The sequence below is a fragment of the Cinclus cinclus genome, chromosome 5 (genome assembly GCF_963662255.1).
Source record: "Cinclus cinclus chromosome 5, bCinCin1.1, whole genome shotgun sequence".
Lineage (NCBI taxonomy): Eukaryota > Metazoa > Chordata > Aves > Passeriformes > Cinclidae > Cinclus > Cinclus cinclus.
The window spans coordinates 39348489-39367105 of record NC_085050.1 but is presented as its reverse complement, the minus strand read 5'-3'; the positions used below and the strand labels follow the sequence as shown (position 1 = coordinate 39367105).

The window sequence follows — 18617 nt, the reverse complement described above, 5'->3', positions numbered from 1 at the left end:
AATAAGCTCCAACTAAATATTCTAATAACCTCTTCTAGCTTTATAATTATGAAATATATTATGAGAATTAAAACCAAATTCAGTAGGAATTAAAGTACAGAGAGAATGACCACAGACATGGCTTTCATTAGCTTGAATGCTCTTTGGTCTCTTCAGTGAAATTTAACTGTTATTTGTTTAACCAGAAGAAATTAGCTTAAAAGACTAATGTGTACCTAAACTCATAGTGACAGTCTTAAGATATTTTGGTGGTAACACCAGTGGTAACAGACTGTTGGCTAAATACTTAAGCATCTTTTAAAGACTTGGAACAGATAACTTGCTCTGTCTTCCTCAGACAGAGGAAGAATTGAACAACAATTTTGTGCGTCTTTGCCCTTTGATGTGTTCACCTATAATTTACATCATAATTATCACATATTATAGAAAGTAAATTGTTAATGATGGTTTTGAGAAGTTTGTTGTGCAAACAGAATCGAGATAGGGATACAAAGCACAGACATACCTGGACCATGTCTAAACTAAGCTGGAGGTGGAGAACTTTCATTCTAGTTTCATGATCACAACTGTTTGAAATTTTCATGCATCGGATTGATTATTTAGCTGGCTGAACTTGTCCTGAGAGTAAAATTTGTTTGCATACTTTAGAAATTAACTGAATGGAAAAAAAAAACCCCAAAAACAATCTCTATGACAAAGACAAAACATATAATTTGCTAAATCTATAGTGATTTATTTACAAGTTGTAGTACAGCACTGATCATTGTTAATAGCTACTGTTTTGGCTGCTCAGACACACCTACAGAATTTACATACTCAGCTTTTCTCAACTTTTTAGTCTCTTAGTAGATAAATGGCCTTCATATACTATGTTTGTTTTTTTTTTTTTCTGACAGCTTAGTGCTTTAAAGATTCCTGTCTAAGAACATGACCTTTCTTTTCCAGGGGAAAAGATGAGCTCAAGAATCCAAAGGAGCTTTTGCTCTATGAATCTTGTGTACACTGGACAACACAGGCTATATAAGCCATTAGATGATCTTCTGATTCAGAGATACAAAATTTTGTGTGTTTATATGTATACACCTACAAACATATCCCTACACATTGAGATCACATAATATCTATATTTCTTTAAATAAAATTCACTCTGAATCCTTATGAAATAATACTCTGACAGTGCTGTAATCCTTGTGCGTAAGTTTTTTGTTTATATATCAGTATTTCAATTATCCAGCACATATTTTTCTAGCACCAAATTGTTTCTAGAACCTTCAGCAAACAGATGTACTAAACACAGAAATTAATGCTAACACTGTGCATATATGAGGTGGAAAAAAAAAAAGCCCTAAAATTCTTTGAAGCATGTTCTTAAACAGCAGGCTCACATATATAATGCAACAAATTAAGAAAAATATTTTTCAGGAAAAAGCCACAGTGTTAAAACTGAGAACTTCAGTGTTTGTGAAAGATTTTTCATAATTCATATTAAAACTGTTGCAGAGCTCTTGTATGTTCCTTACAAAACATACTGCCACCACATATATATATATAAACAAAAGGAATTTCTTATCAGATCAAAATAATGAGAAACAGCTAAAGAAAGCACTTAGAAGTGAGACATCTTTAGTCTTGTCATACTGTCTTAAATTTCATGACTATGAATTGCTTTCCCATGTTTTCCATGGGCCTGTTCATTGCAAATGATAAAAGGCAGAAAGCGAAGTATTAAACCAATCTACAATTTGTAGGCATTCCTAAGGATTTTGGCTGATTTTCAGAAGAACAGCATGAGTTATCTTGGATGACTGACCTTCAGTTGTCATCATACTAAGACTTTTTTCTTCCATAAAGACAAAAGTTTCCATTTTCCCTACAGACTAACAATCTCAGTTTAAAAGATCTAAAATCAGTATGGATCAAAGAGATCACTTGGAAAGCTTTCACATTTCCCCAACAGTTATTTATTTTGGCAAAATCTTGGTAATTGAAATTGCAGTCTAGATGATTAGCACCTAAGATGCTTACTGCAAAAGATACAGGCAGATTCCAACAGATTTGTAGCTTTTTCTTCACATGGAGTTAACAGTTTTACTCTCATTAAAGAGAATAGCTGCTAATCTCCAACCTCATTGGAAGCCCAGCAGTTTCCCTAACCTGTCTTTCACTAATCCACCGGATTCTTCGGAAATTAAGAAAATAGGTTGATCCCTGTGCCTCAGTAGTGAAGTGGAAAACACACTTATTCTGCAGGAGTCCTGTGAGATTTAGTGGTCCACTCCTACCCTGACAGCAAGTGCTCCTCTGGGGCAGTGTTGACCCAGCTGATTCCCATGGATGACTACAGCCAAAGTGATAAAGAATCAACCAGCATCTCCCTGCTTCTGCTGCAAGCCACATTAAGAACCTTGTCAAGAGCAGCAGCACTGGTGGAAAAGTATTTCCAGTAATTCTGCATCACCAGAAACTCTGTGGATCCCGTATTTGCAATTGGCTCTCTATCTCAGTACCTGGCAAAACTGTTAAGGATCTTTGGCTGTTACACATTGTCCAAGGATTTAGCAACAGAAGCTTTTATAGATTTCCTTGAAATTACACCAGGTCAAATTTTACCCTCATTAACAAGTGGAAATTGTAGGTGAATGCCTCTGAGGCTTCAAAAAAATAGAAATTTATATGGGGACATGGGCGTACTGATAATGATGTACAATAATGCTTAAGGACTCTAAATGATGTAATTATGTAACACCTGTATTTTTCCTTAATTTTCTGGGGGCTGTACAGCTATGTCCATGCTGACAAGCATTACAGCGAAATTGTAACAAATCTTTTGTAAAAAAAATAAAAGGTAGTGCTAAAACTTGGGATATCTACACCAGACCCATCTTGGTGGGCATTTCTTTGATTTGAAACTGATTTTTAGACTGGACCAGGAATACACTTAAAGAGAATAAATTTGGAGAACCCTGAGACAAATTCTTAATGTGGTCTAAACCATGGCAAAAGTAACGTTGATCAGATGTGTTTCACAAGCAGGCTCCTTATCTGAATGAAAGCACTAATGGAGGACCCTTCACTCGCCAAATCAGGAGCAACAACCTTGTGAATGTGGCATGTTTGCATCAGATGTGATGCCATTTATATATAGGCAAACTGAACTAAATTAACACAGATGCCTAATAATCACACTGTCATTTTCTTGAAGATGGCAGAATACCAGTACAAGAGAAATGATTTTGAACTTTTAACAGATTTCCTTAATAAAAGAGGGAAATTATTTTCTCCATATAAATATGCTCAAGGAAGACACTGCCTATTCCAGAAATACTGTTTTTGGTGAGAAATTATTGAAAAGGCAGTTATATCTTGCCCTTCATTGGAAAGCACATATGAACTCATAATGGCTATGCAAAGAAAATTTTTCACTCTGTTTCATGGGTACATCTCATCACTGTATCTCACTGTTGCTAAAGGGAGATTACTCAGGAAGAAACAGCAAAGCTGAAAAATGTTGGAGCAAGTGAATCCCTGGATTTGATTTTTGGCTGTGAGGATTATTAGCTGCCAGCATGAAATGCCATGAGCTCCCAGGTTATCTTAATTGGACCAAAAGGATTCAATTCCCCAGGACTGCAAAAGGATGAACAGAATTGCTGTCGCTACTGTTTGATTTTTTTTTTAGGAGAACTGTTCTGTCCAGAAAAGGTAATTTTCTCTTTTGCCAATTTATAAAGTGCTTACAGTAATTTTAGATAGTTAGAACCTAAAAGTAAACAACTTTATGAACAATTCATAGCAAGTAATTGTCATTCATAGAAAGAATCCACAGAAAATATCAAACTCTGCTCATGCATAGTTTATCACTTGGAAAAAAAAAAAAGGTTAAATTCTATGAACATGTCACCCTGCAGTAGGCTACAGAATACCATGTTTCTCTTGCTGTCATTTTATAGGCTTTTCTTTTTTTTTTAATCTCATTTCCATTCTTTCCACTTTTAAATCACTAAGAAATCTGAATGACAAATTGGTCTTCCTCTCTATTTAAACAAGGTGTGAATGAGGCATATTAATTCTCTACACCAAATGTAATCCATTTGTATATCTCTTCCCTGACACTCCTGCCCTTCCATTATGCTATACAGTCAGCTGACTTTACCTGACTAGAGGAAAAACCATTTTTAAAATGCTGCACTACAGTGGTGGAATTTCATAAAGGCCTATTTTGTAAAGCTTTCTCTTCATTTCTGCAAAAGTGATCAGAATTTGTAAGAGCCCCAAGAGCAAACAACATTAACAAAAGCACATACATATTTTATTTTGTCAACATTTCTTGTCTTTCTATTAATCTTCCTTTATAGGTGATAAATAGGATATCTAAAGAGTTACAAGTAATTGCTGCCTTGGATGTACTGTTAGTGCAAGATACATGTCTGACAAGATTTATTGCACTGAACAAGTTCAAAGAACTAGGGACTGCATCTCAAAACGGATAAAGATATGGATATAGATTTCCTCCCACCCACGTAGTGAAAGTCAAAGCTTTAAGGAACTGAACTCCATACACAAAATATGCAAGCTTAAAGTATTCAATAATGGGACCCTTAAAACAAAGGGTAACTTTCTACCAGGAAGCTGTGCCATTTCACTTACTTCCATGAAAAATAAGTTCTGAGAGAAACAAGCTGAAACCAGGACTCAGTTCTCCCTCAGACAAGTGAGCCTAATCACAACAAAGACATGCTTGCCTTACTTTGGCTCTCCTTGTATCCTTGTGAATCATGGAGAGCTTCCAAAAGAGACTGCATAACCAGATGGCTGAAGAGGTGACAGATGGGGATTTGAACCATCAGGCAGATAATAGAATTAACCAGAATTTCATGCTGCTTCAAAGACTGATGAACCACCACACCATCAAGCAGAGGAGGAGATTCCTCAAAATGCAGGAGATTCCTATCAAAAAGTCACTTTGCAAAAATTAAAGCTCTGAACAGGAATGTAAGCAGCAGTCACAGCTCTGTTCAAGGAAGGGGTGAGGAATCAACATGCAGGACAAGATTCAGAGACTTAGCTCCTTACATGTCATCCTGAGATCACAAGGTACACACTAACATCCCAGGGAGAAACAGGTTAAAAACCCTCCAGCTAAACACCACATCTGGGAGTAGAGCATCTTCCATTTTATGGTGATTTTAGAGGGCTCTGGATGGTATTTCAAGTCTACATATTCTTCATTATAGTTTTTTTTCACTGGGTCCAACATTAAGGTTTCAGCGTAAGTATTTAGAATGGGTGTTAAAATTCAGTGGTATAATTTGAACCTATGTCTATCTTCTGTTCAACTTTCTGTTTTTTCTTCCTTAAGGACTTGTTTCTTACCAACCACTTTTCTGTCTGCTGATTTCATGAGCACTCTTCTACCTGACTATTTCAGAATGTAAATAATTTCATGAAAGATATATATTTTTTGCAGGTTCTACTAAATATTAAGAAAAAAATGCTGCTGAAGGGCTTGATTTCACAGAGAGAAACTACATAATCATATTGACTCTTGTCATGTGCAATATATACTATTTCTTCCCATTTGAAATTGTGCTAACACACAGAAATGCATTAGTCTTTTCCTAAGTTTATAATGAACTTTAAATTAACACACTAGACTTTGAAAACTTTTTTTTTTTTAAATTATGCTTGAAATATAGTCTGCAGATCTCATGAATCAACTTGATCATCTCCTTTACTTCTCCCCTTCCCTGCTTGTCTTCTCACATGCCCTACTGTTAGACCCTACTCCTCAAACAAGGGTCTACCTTTACCTGACTGCAGTCATTCAGAGTTCAACAAAATCAAAATTTGATTTCCAATAAGCCTCTTTTTTTCAAAGTGAGAAATTCCACTTTATTTAAGTGCATGTGTTTTTGCTGAAATGACTGAATCAGCACTACAAAAAGATTTTACACCAATAGCCTAACTAGTTAAACAGAAAATATATTTCAACTATATCATCAATAATAAAAATACCCCAAGATATATTCAGAATCAATACACAAAGCACTTATGATCCACTAGTGGCAATATCAACCACCCAATTTTCTTTTCTTAGCGATTTCTATGTGAAAATCCATGACACTAACTTCTCACAATCCATTCACTTTGTCATGTCCAATAAGCTGCTCCCTTCAGGGAGATTAGCCACATGCAGACCAAAGAAAGCTATTTCTGAGGCTGTGCCTCAAGCCATGGCAAGTTCCAGGACAAAGTATATATAAAGAAAATCTCAGGCACAGGGCAACTTAGGAAAAGGAGGATCCAACTGTATGATTTAGAAAGCCTATCCTGTGAATCTTTTAACAAAAATAAGTTAGGTGCCAAAACAACTTGGCATGGCCAGAACTTATGTTGTATCTCAGAAGAAGAAACCTTGCCTCCTGAAGGGCTCCAGGAGAAATCAGCTGTTCAGGGAAGAGACTGTAAAGGTCAGTATTGATGCCATGACATGTTTTCAGCCTTTTGGAAAGAATCAGTGACACTAGAATGGCAAATGATTCACTGAAGTGACCAAGAGGCTCCCCTCAGACTAGCTGAAGAACATATTGCGCAGTGGCACTGTACTTTATCTGACTACTGTACTTTATCTGACTACCGTGCTTGTGCTGCAATTGAGTGTGCCCTGTCACATTCCTGCTCATGCTGCTAAATGCAAAGTAAAGAAACTGTCAGAAATCCACGAGGAAATGAAGGAAAAAAACTTGCCTACCCAGAAACTTGAAGACAAAATAACTGTCCCCACAAGATGTTTATGATCCCTGTTCCTCTGCTATTTTCACACAATACCATTTAGGTAAGGGCCATTCCTCTCAGCCAGTGCTCTCATATCAACCAAAAGACATGAACAGCTAGGATGAAAAGCTTGAAGAAACACCACAGGAAAACAAATTTTCCACATCACAACAAGTATGCTAACACAGTCTTAGCATAAACATGAGAAAACCACCCTCCTTTTTCTATTTCTCATGCAGAAAAACGATGCATATGTGCACAACTACACTGACATGGAATTATTATTTGGTTTTTGTTTCAGATTGGAGGTTGTGAATTTTAAAAAGAAAACATGCCACAGATCACGAATCAGTGAAGTGCATGGGCCTGTCCTGAGAAACAGAAACTACAGTCTGTTCTGGACCAGCAGTAAAACATGTCTTCCTTTTTTTTCAGCTGTCTGCAAACTGATTAAGTAGGACAACTTTTCAGCTATGAAAAATTAACAGGCTTTTGATTTTGCTACATTTTTCCTAGATGTATTACAGTCAGCATATACATCTGATAATGACAACAACAACAAAAAAATAGCATTATCCCTGACAAGTAGAAAAATGCATTTATGACTGGCTTGAGAAATTTTGCATAACAGGTCTTATTATCAACCATATTAAGTTGAATGCTGGCTGTTCAAAGAACATCTCCACTGATACCGAGCCTAAGGGTCAACAACAACCTATCAAAATTTTTCAACTTTCCTCAACTAAATGAGAGTCTGGCTGAAAAGTCTGCATGCGCATGCAAAACGTCCATCCTTGAACCAAGCTCCAAGTATTGCAAAAAGTGCCTGAAAAATTATAAAAAAATTCAGTGGGTTGAGAAGACAAATAAAAGATTGGGCTTCACTTTTCATCTGAAAGCAAATTCTACATTTGGTGACTTGGGCAACAGTTAGGACTAATCTACATAAGCCATTTACAGAACTTTATTTTATATATAGTATGTATATATTTGTATATATGTATATATAAAATTTATATATTTGTGTAATTTTTACTACAATATCCTTAGGCCCATATGAAGACCCATGCTGAAGTTTTTTCTTTCAGGTTTTGGGTAGTTCATATTCTTAAGAATTATTAAATGACCTGTTATATATGTACTGCATGTAGTACACTGGATCTTCAATATATGCAGGCTGGGTAGTTCAGAAATATAAGACAACTCTGAAGCTGTTGTAGTTATCTGTACACACCTCTGCATCATGCCCTGTAGATACATTTCAATAACATGATTTACCACTGCTGTTGTTTCTTTACATTATTATGACAGACAACGGTCAGACAAATGGAAATGTGCATTTTTTCTTGTTAAGTACAAATAGGACTGCATAGCTCTAGTTGTGTTAGTAATGGCTTATGCCTTCTGCTGCAAAAAGCCCATAAAATACCTGCATATTACCTTTTTTCTTCATAGAAATAAGATCTTTGTAGTGTTTCACCAGGTTAAAGCATACTGTGAAACTGCATGAGGTGGCATCATGAACTTCCTCATCCTCTGTTTACATTTCCACGCTAATTCTTCCCGGCAAAGAAAAGTGAGAAGTTTTGGGTAACTGTATGAAGAAACTAAGCCTGACTGACACTTTGTAGATGAGAGCTAATGCTGGCTCACAAGTCTGGTGAGGGAGAAAAAGGAAGTACTTGTTTCAGTTCTGTTAGACTTACGGGATGGTGCATTTTCATTTACCACTGAACTAAGTAACACGAGCATTCCCAGCTGCGTATTCCAAATTTGGATGTTAGCCCAGAAGTGGCTAGCTTGATCTCATTTCCAGGGTAAAATGCTCACCTTCGGGTTGCATGCTTCACACCAAGGGCATCAGATTGTCAGAGACCTGAACTTCCGAACTAAAGAGAACTCTTGGTGCTGCTTTGTCTTTCCCAAAGCTTATTTTACTGCTTATTCTGCCCAATCACCCTTGTGTATCATTCCAATCCTTGTGAGGGGTGACTGAAATAACAGCCCATACACATTCACAGTGTGGAGCTGTTCGGCAGTAAAAATCAGAGACAAATTATGCCCCATTAGAGAAAATGTTCTCCAGGCACCATCCACTGGATTCCTGAGGTATTGGTAACTCAAAGGGACACTGAATCAAGACCATAAATTTGTTTCATGTAAGTCATTGAAAAATTACATAGAGGGACCAAAGCTGGATTTGAACTGATCACTTAAGGAGGAAAAGCTCTATATCCCATTGCATTGAGCTATCTGCCCCTCTGCTTCATTCTCAGCGTCTGGCTGGAGATTTTCAAAAGAACAATAGACTGCTAGAGGATAGAGTGGGTCCATCCTCATGGAGCAAAGACAAACATTTGGTTCCTTTGTAGGATTACTCTTTTTAAATATGAGAAAAATCTCTTCAGATTGAGATATGCTAACTTCTCGGTAGCAATGGTTCTTGTGTTATTTCCTGTGGCCTGCCTAGCAGTTTATTACTGAGAAATAGTGACAGAAAGCAATCAAGGGAAAGGAACTTGCACTGTGGCAGGGAGAAACTCCTCTTAAGAATGCTAAATCCTTCTTATTAGGGACTAACCTGCATACTTCTAAATCATCAGACCAGTCATCATAGAGCACTGGAGGCTTCTGAACAGCATGAGGCACAATGGGCCCTGCCCCAGCAGGGGCTCCATGATCTGGGACTGCCAGAGCATCACTGCCAGAGCCTGCCTCTGCATAGGAGTCTTTCATGCGTCTAAGGAAAGGTGCAGGCTGCCGATCTCTCTGGTAGCTTTTCCCTTTGCTTTTCCCACATTTTCTTGAGGAAATCCTTGCTTCCTGAGATGATGCTGAAGACTGTGATTCCTTAAGCCTTGGAATCCTTCGGCGGTGATTTAATGTAGGATTCTCAGGGTCAGACACCTCTTGTTTCTCTTTTCCCATTGTTCCCATGGTGACAAGTTCAACAGCATTACTGTTTGAGGACCCATCCTGGTTACTGCATGATCTATTGTTTCTTCTCCCTCTCCGGGCCATCCTGGCCTTTTCTCTTGCTCTCCTCCTAGCCTGAGCCCACTGACTCTCATCCGAAGATGATGATGAATCAGATGTGTTCCAGCTGGATCTCGGAGGCTCAGGATGCAATTTACAGTTTCTCCCCTTTCCTTGTTTTTCTGTGTGCTCTGTGTCTCCAGTCTCTCTTTTCCGCCTAAACCTTCGTTTTATGTGTTTCTTACCACCAGACTCCCTATTAGAAGGGGCCAGCACCATGACAGGGGTTGCATGTTCAAGCTCATCTTCTGATAAATCATGCAAGGTAGTAGATCTAGACAAAGCAGTAAGCAAAGGAAAGGGATGGAAATGGTAAAGGTGAGTGGAAAGAGAAATCACACATACAAAAAAAAAAAAAAAACAAAAAACAAACAAACAAAAAACTATGAGAATGAGAACATGAATTTTAGTAGAAAAACATGAGACTAAAGAGCAAAAACAAAACCAAAACAAAGAGAGATAAAAAGAAAACTGAAGTCTATGTCAATTGTGAATAAAGTTAAGCAGAAGCAAGAACTACACAATATTTAATAAAAAAAACTAACAAGTATCAGCCAGCTGAAAGTATACTTTTCTCAGCACATACCTACAAATGTCCTGAGTGGAGGGGCAGACAGACAACCGAGATTGACTCCTGGGAGCTGTTCCTGTTGTAGGACTGCTTGCCTGTTGAAATAAGTTAGATAGTTTGGAATCTTTGTCCAAGAAATACATTGCAGATATTTTACTGCTTTGCCACATGATCACAAAATTAAAATAACTGTTTCTGCTGTTCATAGTGCACTGTTGAACACATAGAAGCTCACAAAATACAGGAAGCTTGAACAAAAGTGAAACCTATTTGTGGAACTAAGTACGACTGAAGTGTTTGAGCTCTCATTCGCTGATGACTACTTTTTGTCACTGTTTGAGGAAGCAGCTTTCAGCATTTGAATTTTCATTTGGCTTTACTGTAAATGTCTGAAGGGAAAAAGCACTGGTTTTCCTTCGTGCAGTCAAACAACCATGATGATTTCGTTCCAAATCATGTGAAGTGCATTTGCAATACATTAAGTGATGAAGAACCCAAAGCTAACTTAGGTTGAGTGGACTGATGAAACAGCAGGAAGATTAGAATGTGTTTTAAAAGGTTTTCAAGGCAATCAGATCTTCTAGAAGAACTGAAAATGTTAAACTGAGCTGAGACTGAAAAATCCAAAGTGCAGGCTGCATCTCTACAAAGCTGATCACATTCTCAAACAGCAGAAGATATATAAAACATGTTTAGTATGTGGCATTTTGCTCATAAGGTTGTTGCTACAAACTGAAGATTCAGTTACCCAATACCTTCACTGAAAACATACTTTGATGGCGTTAACAGCAAATCATTTCAATCTGCCTTGCTATCTACTGGCAGCAGAACTGTATGGAAACCAAATGTAAATCCAAGGCATTGTGATTCTTCAGGATCCCTCAAAAGACAGAGTATTGTGGGAAGTGGGTTCAGTACTAATAATTCATAAAGCTATGACCTTCTTGTAGCTGATCTGGGATATTAGATTTTAGTATGCAACCCCATCCACCCCATTGTGATCACCACTTTCAAATGTAGAAAAAATACTGCAAGCCTCAGAATTACATAAGAACGGGCATTAGATGCAAAGAAAGGATGAGTATTAAGCAAGAGTACAAAGTACAAATCACACAAAGATGTAAAGCCTGTTATCCAAATCTTTTGTACTAGCAAATCAAATTCAGTCAGATAATTGAAATTATTTCTAGCTCAACTTTCACAGACATTTCTGTGGTATTAAAAAAGTGTTTGAAAATTATTAGTATAAGCAATAATAATTACAAACAGCATGTACCTGCCAAAACTTCACTCTTAGCCGAGGTTCTCAATATCCATTCTATTTAATGCATACATCTTTTGGAAACATCAGTCACCATTATGTAGATTCTTTAGTTTTATATGGATGAGACTGAGACTTAAGAGTAGTGCTTTTGCATGAAAACAATCTTCTAGCTCCTGGAATTCAAGTAACCATTTTTACCTGTTGATTAATATTGCAAAAATACACCAAACCCACCAACAATATTACTAATTCTTTACTTCTAGTTCCATGAATGAAACTCAGAGATACAACAACTAAGCCAAAATGAGAAATTAAATTGATAAAGCAATTGGTAAATTCATTGACACAATCGTTGTGTTCTAAGTTTTCGCCATGTGTGGATTCACGAGTCAAAGGAGGAACATCACACATTAGTGTGTCTACATGCAGTGTCTTGTTAGAAGAAAAGGGCAAGTATCTATTAAAGAAATTGTATTCCATATCTCCTTTTCTACCAAAGCAATATTTCAATTATATGCATTGTGATAGAGTACCAGTTTTTTGTACATACATATTAGAAACATGTCAGATGCATGGTTGGGTATATAATCTGCTTCCATCTCAGCCTCTGAGATTCACATTAAGTACTTAGGCATATTTTAAGCTACTTAATAAGGAAAGATACAGACATCAGCACCAGTAAATAATGTTATTGGGTTACAGGCTGCTGCTATGTGGAAAAAAAAAAAAACAAAACAACCCTCCAAATTAAGCCCCAGCTGAAGGACTGCTGAAGAAATCCAGCCCCAGATTTGAGTGTGGAATCCTGAATTCATCCCTCCTGATGAGCTCATTTCTTTTCTCCCCTCATAGCTCCCTCACAGGACTGTTACCATTGCTTCTTTTGAGATCTCTGTAATACAGGGGTTTGGCCTGGTCTTAAATAGTGGTCAGATCATCTCCATGCAGTAAAAGGAATTTTTACATCACCTTACCACAAGGAGTACCCTTTGAAGGGATAAGGAGATTGGCTAAACTGGCCCATCAACCATAGAGTCTGCACAAGTTCAAGAAACTTTCAGGAGCTATTAAAGCAGGAAGCCAGCTAGACAGTTCTTAAGAGAGCTGAAATAAAGGCAAAAACTAAACAAACTCCTTGAAAAGCTTTCACATTTATGATTTGGAACTTGCAGACTGGTTATCTAATTATTTTAAGATAAAAATTACATTATCAGTTTGACTACTTAAATCTTACATTTCACTTTCAACTGTCAAGAGGTCTGGACTGTTTCAGCCCTCCTCAGTCAGATTTACATTCTAGTTCCTCTGTGCAGTCATGATGCTATGTTTTGTTGTACATAACTCAGAGAACAGTTTATTTCCTTCAAAACCAATTTATATAAATATCTTTAACATAATGAATGCTTTCTGCTTGTTTGTCTAAGCCCTATTGGAGCAAACATGACAACTGGCAGGCAAAAAGCCAATGCACCACTTAAATCTTCAAAAACAAAGCATGCCAAGTTGTACAAAAAATATAGATTCTTACCTGTGTTCAAATATAATTCATTTGGTTTCTACAACTTTGTAACACAAATTTTTATATACATTATCTTAATTTATATACATTTATCTACATTAAATTAGCTATTTTGTGGTAAAATCATAGGTTCATAGAATACCAGGTTGGATGGGACCTCAAAGACCACCTAGTCCAACCTTTCTTGGCAAAAGCACAGTGTGGACAACATGTTCCATTACCCTGTCCAGCTGAATCTCCAAAGTGTTTGATGCTGTGGGGGGAAAAAATGAACTGATGGAGTAATTTCTAAAATCAAAAAGGTTAGTGTTTCTGATATTAATTTTTTGATGTTGATTTGTGTACCTCACAGGAGATGGAGGCCCTTATTTTGTAAATAGGTCCAGTCTTTGCAAATTAAATAGGAGTGGAAGGACCTGCTAATGTCAGGTCCATCCTTGCTACCACATGTCATATGAATATAATAATTCACAGCTAGATGAGCTGTTTTTAAGAACCTGTAAATTTCAACTCAGCTGGATGCCTAGTCCAGACCTCTGCCCACAAACCCCTTTACTTTTTCATCCTGTGTTCAGACAGCAGGAGAGCAGTAACTGTATCTACTTTCTGCTACCAGCACTGATTCTAGGTTTATCCCAATGCTTTGGCAGTATTCCCTCTCTGCCATCTCTTCTACGAGTCATACATCCCAAATTAATTTTAAAAATTTAAATAATTATATGTCTTAAATCCAGTCTAAGAGCAAAGACACCCAAAGGGCATTTACTTGGGCAGTGTATTTACAGAGAGAATTGTGTATTTTCAAGGCATATCTGACAAATCAGAACATGGTAATTTGAATATATTCTGCTCACATCTTATCAGTCCAGCTCTTCTGGGAATGTATATGCAACAGATGTTGGAAACAGTCTAAAGCAGACAGATCTTATTGCTATAATTGCTGTCACATTGCTATATTGCTATGCAGCACACTGAATATTTTGAGATACTGTATTTAGTGAATAGAGGGATCAGATTGATGTGGAGGACTCCAATTCCACCTGGGAAGCTGAAAATCAAAAATTGTTTAAAAACATATTTCTTGAATGAATGTCTTTTTCAGACAGGTATATTGTACAGCTCACTGGAATGGGAAATCTAAGCAAGCACTGTATGAATTTTATAATAAAAAATTACATCAGCAGCAGAATTAAATGTGGCAATTCAATACAAAGCAGTCTCACAATTAATGTATAAGCAAGGCAGCTCATTTCTCTATGCCATCAATACAAGGAAGAGGTCTAAGGGATAATGCCAACTCCTGCTGATTAGGTTTGGCACTTCCAAAAGATTGTTAGTAGAGATTCCCCAGTCACCACCTTCTGCTGTCTCGGCCAGTTTAGATGAACTCTCTTGTCAAGGATATGCAATTCAATTAACATACATGACAGGGCACTCTTCCATAATTATTTTTGTTGATAGTGTACTTTTCAAGCAGAACGCCAGTAAATACAGAGTTTTCAGGGTAAGTGAGGATACAATCACTTATTCAACACAAGGGGACTTCAGTGTCACACACATTTGTCTATGTTAGAAAACCAGCAAAGACAGAAGTGGGGGACAGAAAAAAGTTAAACTGGTGAGAACAGTAAGAATTTCAAATCAAGACTGCCTTTACTTAGGTGTTCAGGATCAACAGAAGTTTCCAGATAATAAAAGACCAAACCAACACAAAACAAACTAAAATAAAATAAAATAGAAAAAAAAAGTCCTCAGAGGCCATCTATTGCTAAATCTGCACATTGAAACTAGTGCAAGAACATGAGTCAAGCTGTGCTCTTCTTAAGGACATAGAAGGGATCTGCTTTGGCCTGACAGAAAAGCTGAGTACAAAGCAGATTCCAGAAGTGCAAAGGTAGAACATAAGAAGGGAGTGAAGCTTTAAATTAACAAACCAGATGATGTAATGGACAGCTTATATAAAATGGCCTCACAGCTGTTACCACAAAAGCTAATGAATCCTCTCCTGTCTTTGTTCAGAATAGAGGCATTTCCAAAATCTGGTCAACTTTCAACACTGCTGAAGTAGAAAGCTGCAGACAATTGAAGGGATAGGGCAGACAGGGAACATGTCTAATGCTTTTATTCTCCTACTGAGTTTGCTCTAATAGCAGTGATGCATCACAGAATACTCTAGATCCCACCAGCCATTAGTTAAGAAGCTGAAACTCTATCCTATTTGAAAAACAGCACACAAAGGAATGGATACCTTAGAAGATTAGAGTAGTTTGTATGGCAATAAACTCAGCAGGAGACCCAGTCTGTGCATTTTAATCTGAAAATTTCTGCTTTGTAAACAACACAACATTCTATGGAAAACATCTGCCTTTATGAACTTTTATGTGGACATTTCCTCAAGTCTAAAAAGTTCCAAAACATGATAAAGGTGATCCAAGCCCAATGTTATTTTACAAGCTCAGTCTTGATGGCAACTGAAATTTGTGTGCATGGGTTTGGAGGAGAAGGCTTTGGGGTTTTGGTTTGTTTAGCTGTTTTTTGGGGGGGCTTTTGGTTTTGTTTTTTTACTTTTCTTTACTTGCTTCTTTATGATAGAGTTCCTGCTTTGTGCTCAGATTTCAAAGTTGGTTTTATCTGACTGATGCCTTTACAGCAACTGTTACATTAACTGGTAACTGACTTCTGTTAAATTATCTTTCACAGATTTTCCTTTTCTTGTAAATCTTTACTTGCACAATTCTTCTCCAAACCTTTTCTTCCTCTCCTTTCCTCCTTCCCCTCCTTTCACCTGCCTCTGAAGAGAAGGAATTAAAGGAAAAGTAACACACAAGAAAGGACCAGAAAAATCCTTAGGATTCTGGCAGACAACGCCATTCAACACCTTTGAAAGTCAGTATGATCATGTTATAAAGTGGCTTGAAATCTAAAATCAAAATTGCAAATGGCAAATCCATACTATAATTTCAAAATGAAGCAAACGAGTAATTACAGCTTTAACTTGTATATTCAATCAGCTTAAGTTGTTTTCTCCTGCCTGACTGATCTATGTTAATCTTTATTTTCAAGGTACAGGTTCATCTAAAAAAATCCACTTTTTCTATAGGCATAGAAGCACTGCTAGCTAAGCTTTGAATTATCAAATAGATTAAAGTATGCAAAAGTCTTTGTATAATAGCAACACAGTATTTTTCATTCATGATTCTCTTCAAGGATGCATCTTTCTAGTTATTATCACTTTCTTAATAAAAATGTTGCATACTTCCTTAAAAACGTAGGCAATTGGAACAAAGAATGTGCCAGGTTTTATACAAAAGGTGCAGAGCCATGAGACCAGCAGCTTTTGACTGTCTAAAGGGAGCTAAATGGAAATATAGCCTATAGGAAAGGTGAAGTACAAAACCCTTATTTTCTTTGTTACTGGATTTTGCGGCACTTTATTTCTAAAGGTGGGCAGTACCAAGAGAACCATTTAGAATTTCTGTTCCAAAGAGGGCATGTGTTTTCACACATCCCTCTATCTGCAAGACTGAAACCCTCAAAACATTCCTATATCCTAAACAGCTCACACTCAGATGACTTTCCTGCCATGCTCTCACAAGTGCATATGCATGTAAGTGCACACACCCACCATGTTCTTCCTTTGGTCTGGTGGAATGTGCAGGAGACAGACTGGATAAAATCCCATCTGCAAGGATATAACTCTTATACTTTAAAAACTCCATTCTACTGTGTATTTGATGTCTACTTATTCCAGCCCTAAGGGAAGAGAGAAGCCTAAATGTGCCAAAGCAAAAGAATTGTAGTAAGGATATTTAAATGACTAAACTGAAAGAAGTGAAACCCTGAGAATGCATCACTGCAAAAACCAGGAGGTACCTTATTTTTATGAAGTGCAAAAAACACAGAACTGCATGACCCTCCCCGCCCTTCATTATTCACCACCATAGAAGCAAAGTTTCCTTAATTGAATTTGGTTTTGGGACAAATATGTGAAATATGCCTCTGAGTGCCATGGTGAAAAAACAGATGCCATGCAAAGATTTCCAGAGAAAATATGTAACAGAGATGTTACAGATCATAATTATTATTTGTAACTGTGGAAATAATTTAAAAAAATATATAAAACAAGCATATGTAAGAACTTGCATGATCCATTTACTGAAAACAAATCAAAGCTGCTTCTGTATGATATTAGCTATTACAGGATAGGACTTAATTATGTGATAAGAGAAATTAAAATTATATACAGGCACTACACAATGAGCGAGCTTGTATAAAAACATAAAAATTGTGACACAACACATTCCACACATATATGCAGTTTTATCCAGTTATGTCAATGTGACACATTTAGGTATACTCAGAATAATTAGTTAGTAAGAACTGTGATTGAATAAATCAGAATCTTTGTAAAAGATTCACTGTATGCATTCTTGTACACATATAATCACACATTTTTATATATTCCCTCTCATTAAAACACCAGTTTATAACAGGTCCAAAAAAAAAAGTGCATCCAAGAGTAAACTGAAATTTAATTATTTTCTGATGGTTGTTCCCATATATTTAATACTGTCATATATTCATGCAGCTTTATTCAGAAGTTCAATTTTTGGGCAGACTTAGGTAAATTCCGCTGTCATGCCTTTTGTAAACAGAGAATAAATGGTATGGACAAACCACAAAGCGTTCGCTATACAAAGAAATCAAACATTCATATCTAGGAGTTTTAAGAAGTGCAGAAACAGTTACTATACAAGGGATCTACTTCTAGTTTCTGGTTTTCTGCCTTTCTTTTTGCATTCAAAACAAATTCTGTTTTGATGAACAAAATCTTTTCACTGACTTGTTTACTTTGCACTGTTGTTTTCAGTAAATGAGAGCTAAGTGCTAGGTTAGTCTTCAGCATGCATAATAATGGCTCTCTTTATGAGCAAGAAGAATGATTTGATGACTAATGTAACATTTATACTCATATTTTAATGCCAGTTTTGTATACATGGTATTATCTACTGTAAAAGCACTTATGAAGGCTGACATTTTACGCTCTCCGAGAGCAAGGACTTATTTTATTTACTGGTTTTTTTCCTTTGTCAAAAGCCCAAAGTTTTTTCTAGCTGCTCACTACAGTAATCTAGAACCTACACTTGTAAGGGATGGAGCTATGTGGTTCCTTGAATAAAAAGCAACCACCAATCTGGAAGAGAATTTTCACTTCCAATTAGCATGAAATTGGCAAAGAACAGTAAGAGAACGATGGATCAACTTTTAGCATCATAGCTGCCTGTAGCAAAACACAAGGGGTCACAACTGGTCTTTAGGATTCAGTCATGCAACAGGTTGTTTTGGAAATGCTGCAATCCTGGCTCTGGAAAACAAAGTCCATGGTAAGAACTTCTGTAAAAAGAACATTTAAGTTCCTCTATGTTTTTTTCACCATAAAACCTATCAGGAGA

General features: G+C 36.8%; 1 protein-coding gene across 1 annotated transcript in view; it reads right to left on the bottom strand.

The window, feature by feature from the left end:
• MARCHF1 (membrane associated ring-CH-type finger 1) overlaps positions 1–18617 on the bottom strand; it is an 86429-nt gene that overhangs the window by 21245 nt on the left and 46567 nt on the right. Inside the window, exon 3 of the mRNA XM_062493692.1 lies at positions 10397–10476. Within this exon, the coding sequence (XP_062349676.1) occupies positions 10397–10476 (80 nt within the window). The remainder of the gene's footprint in view (positions 1–10396; positions 10477–18617) is intronic.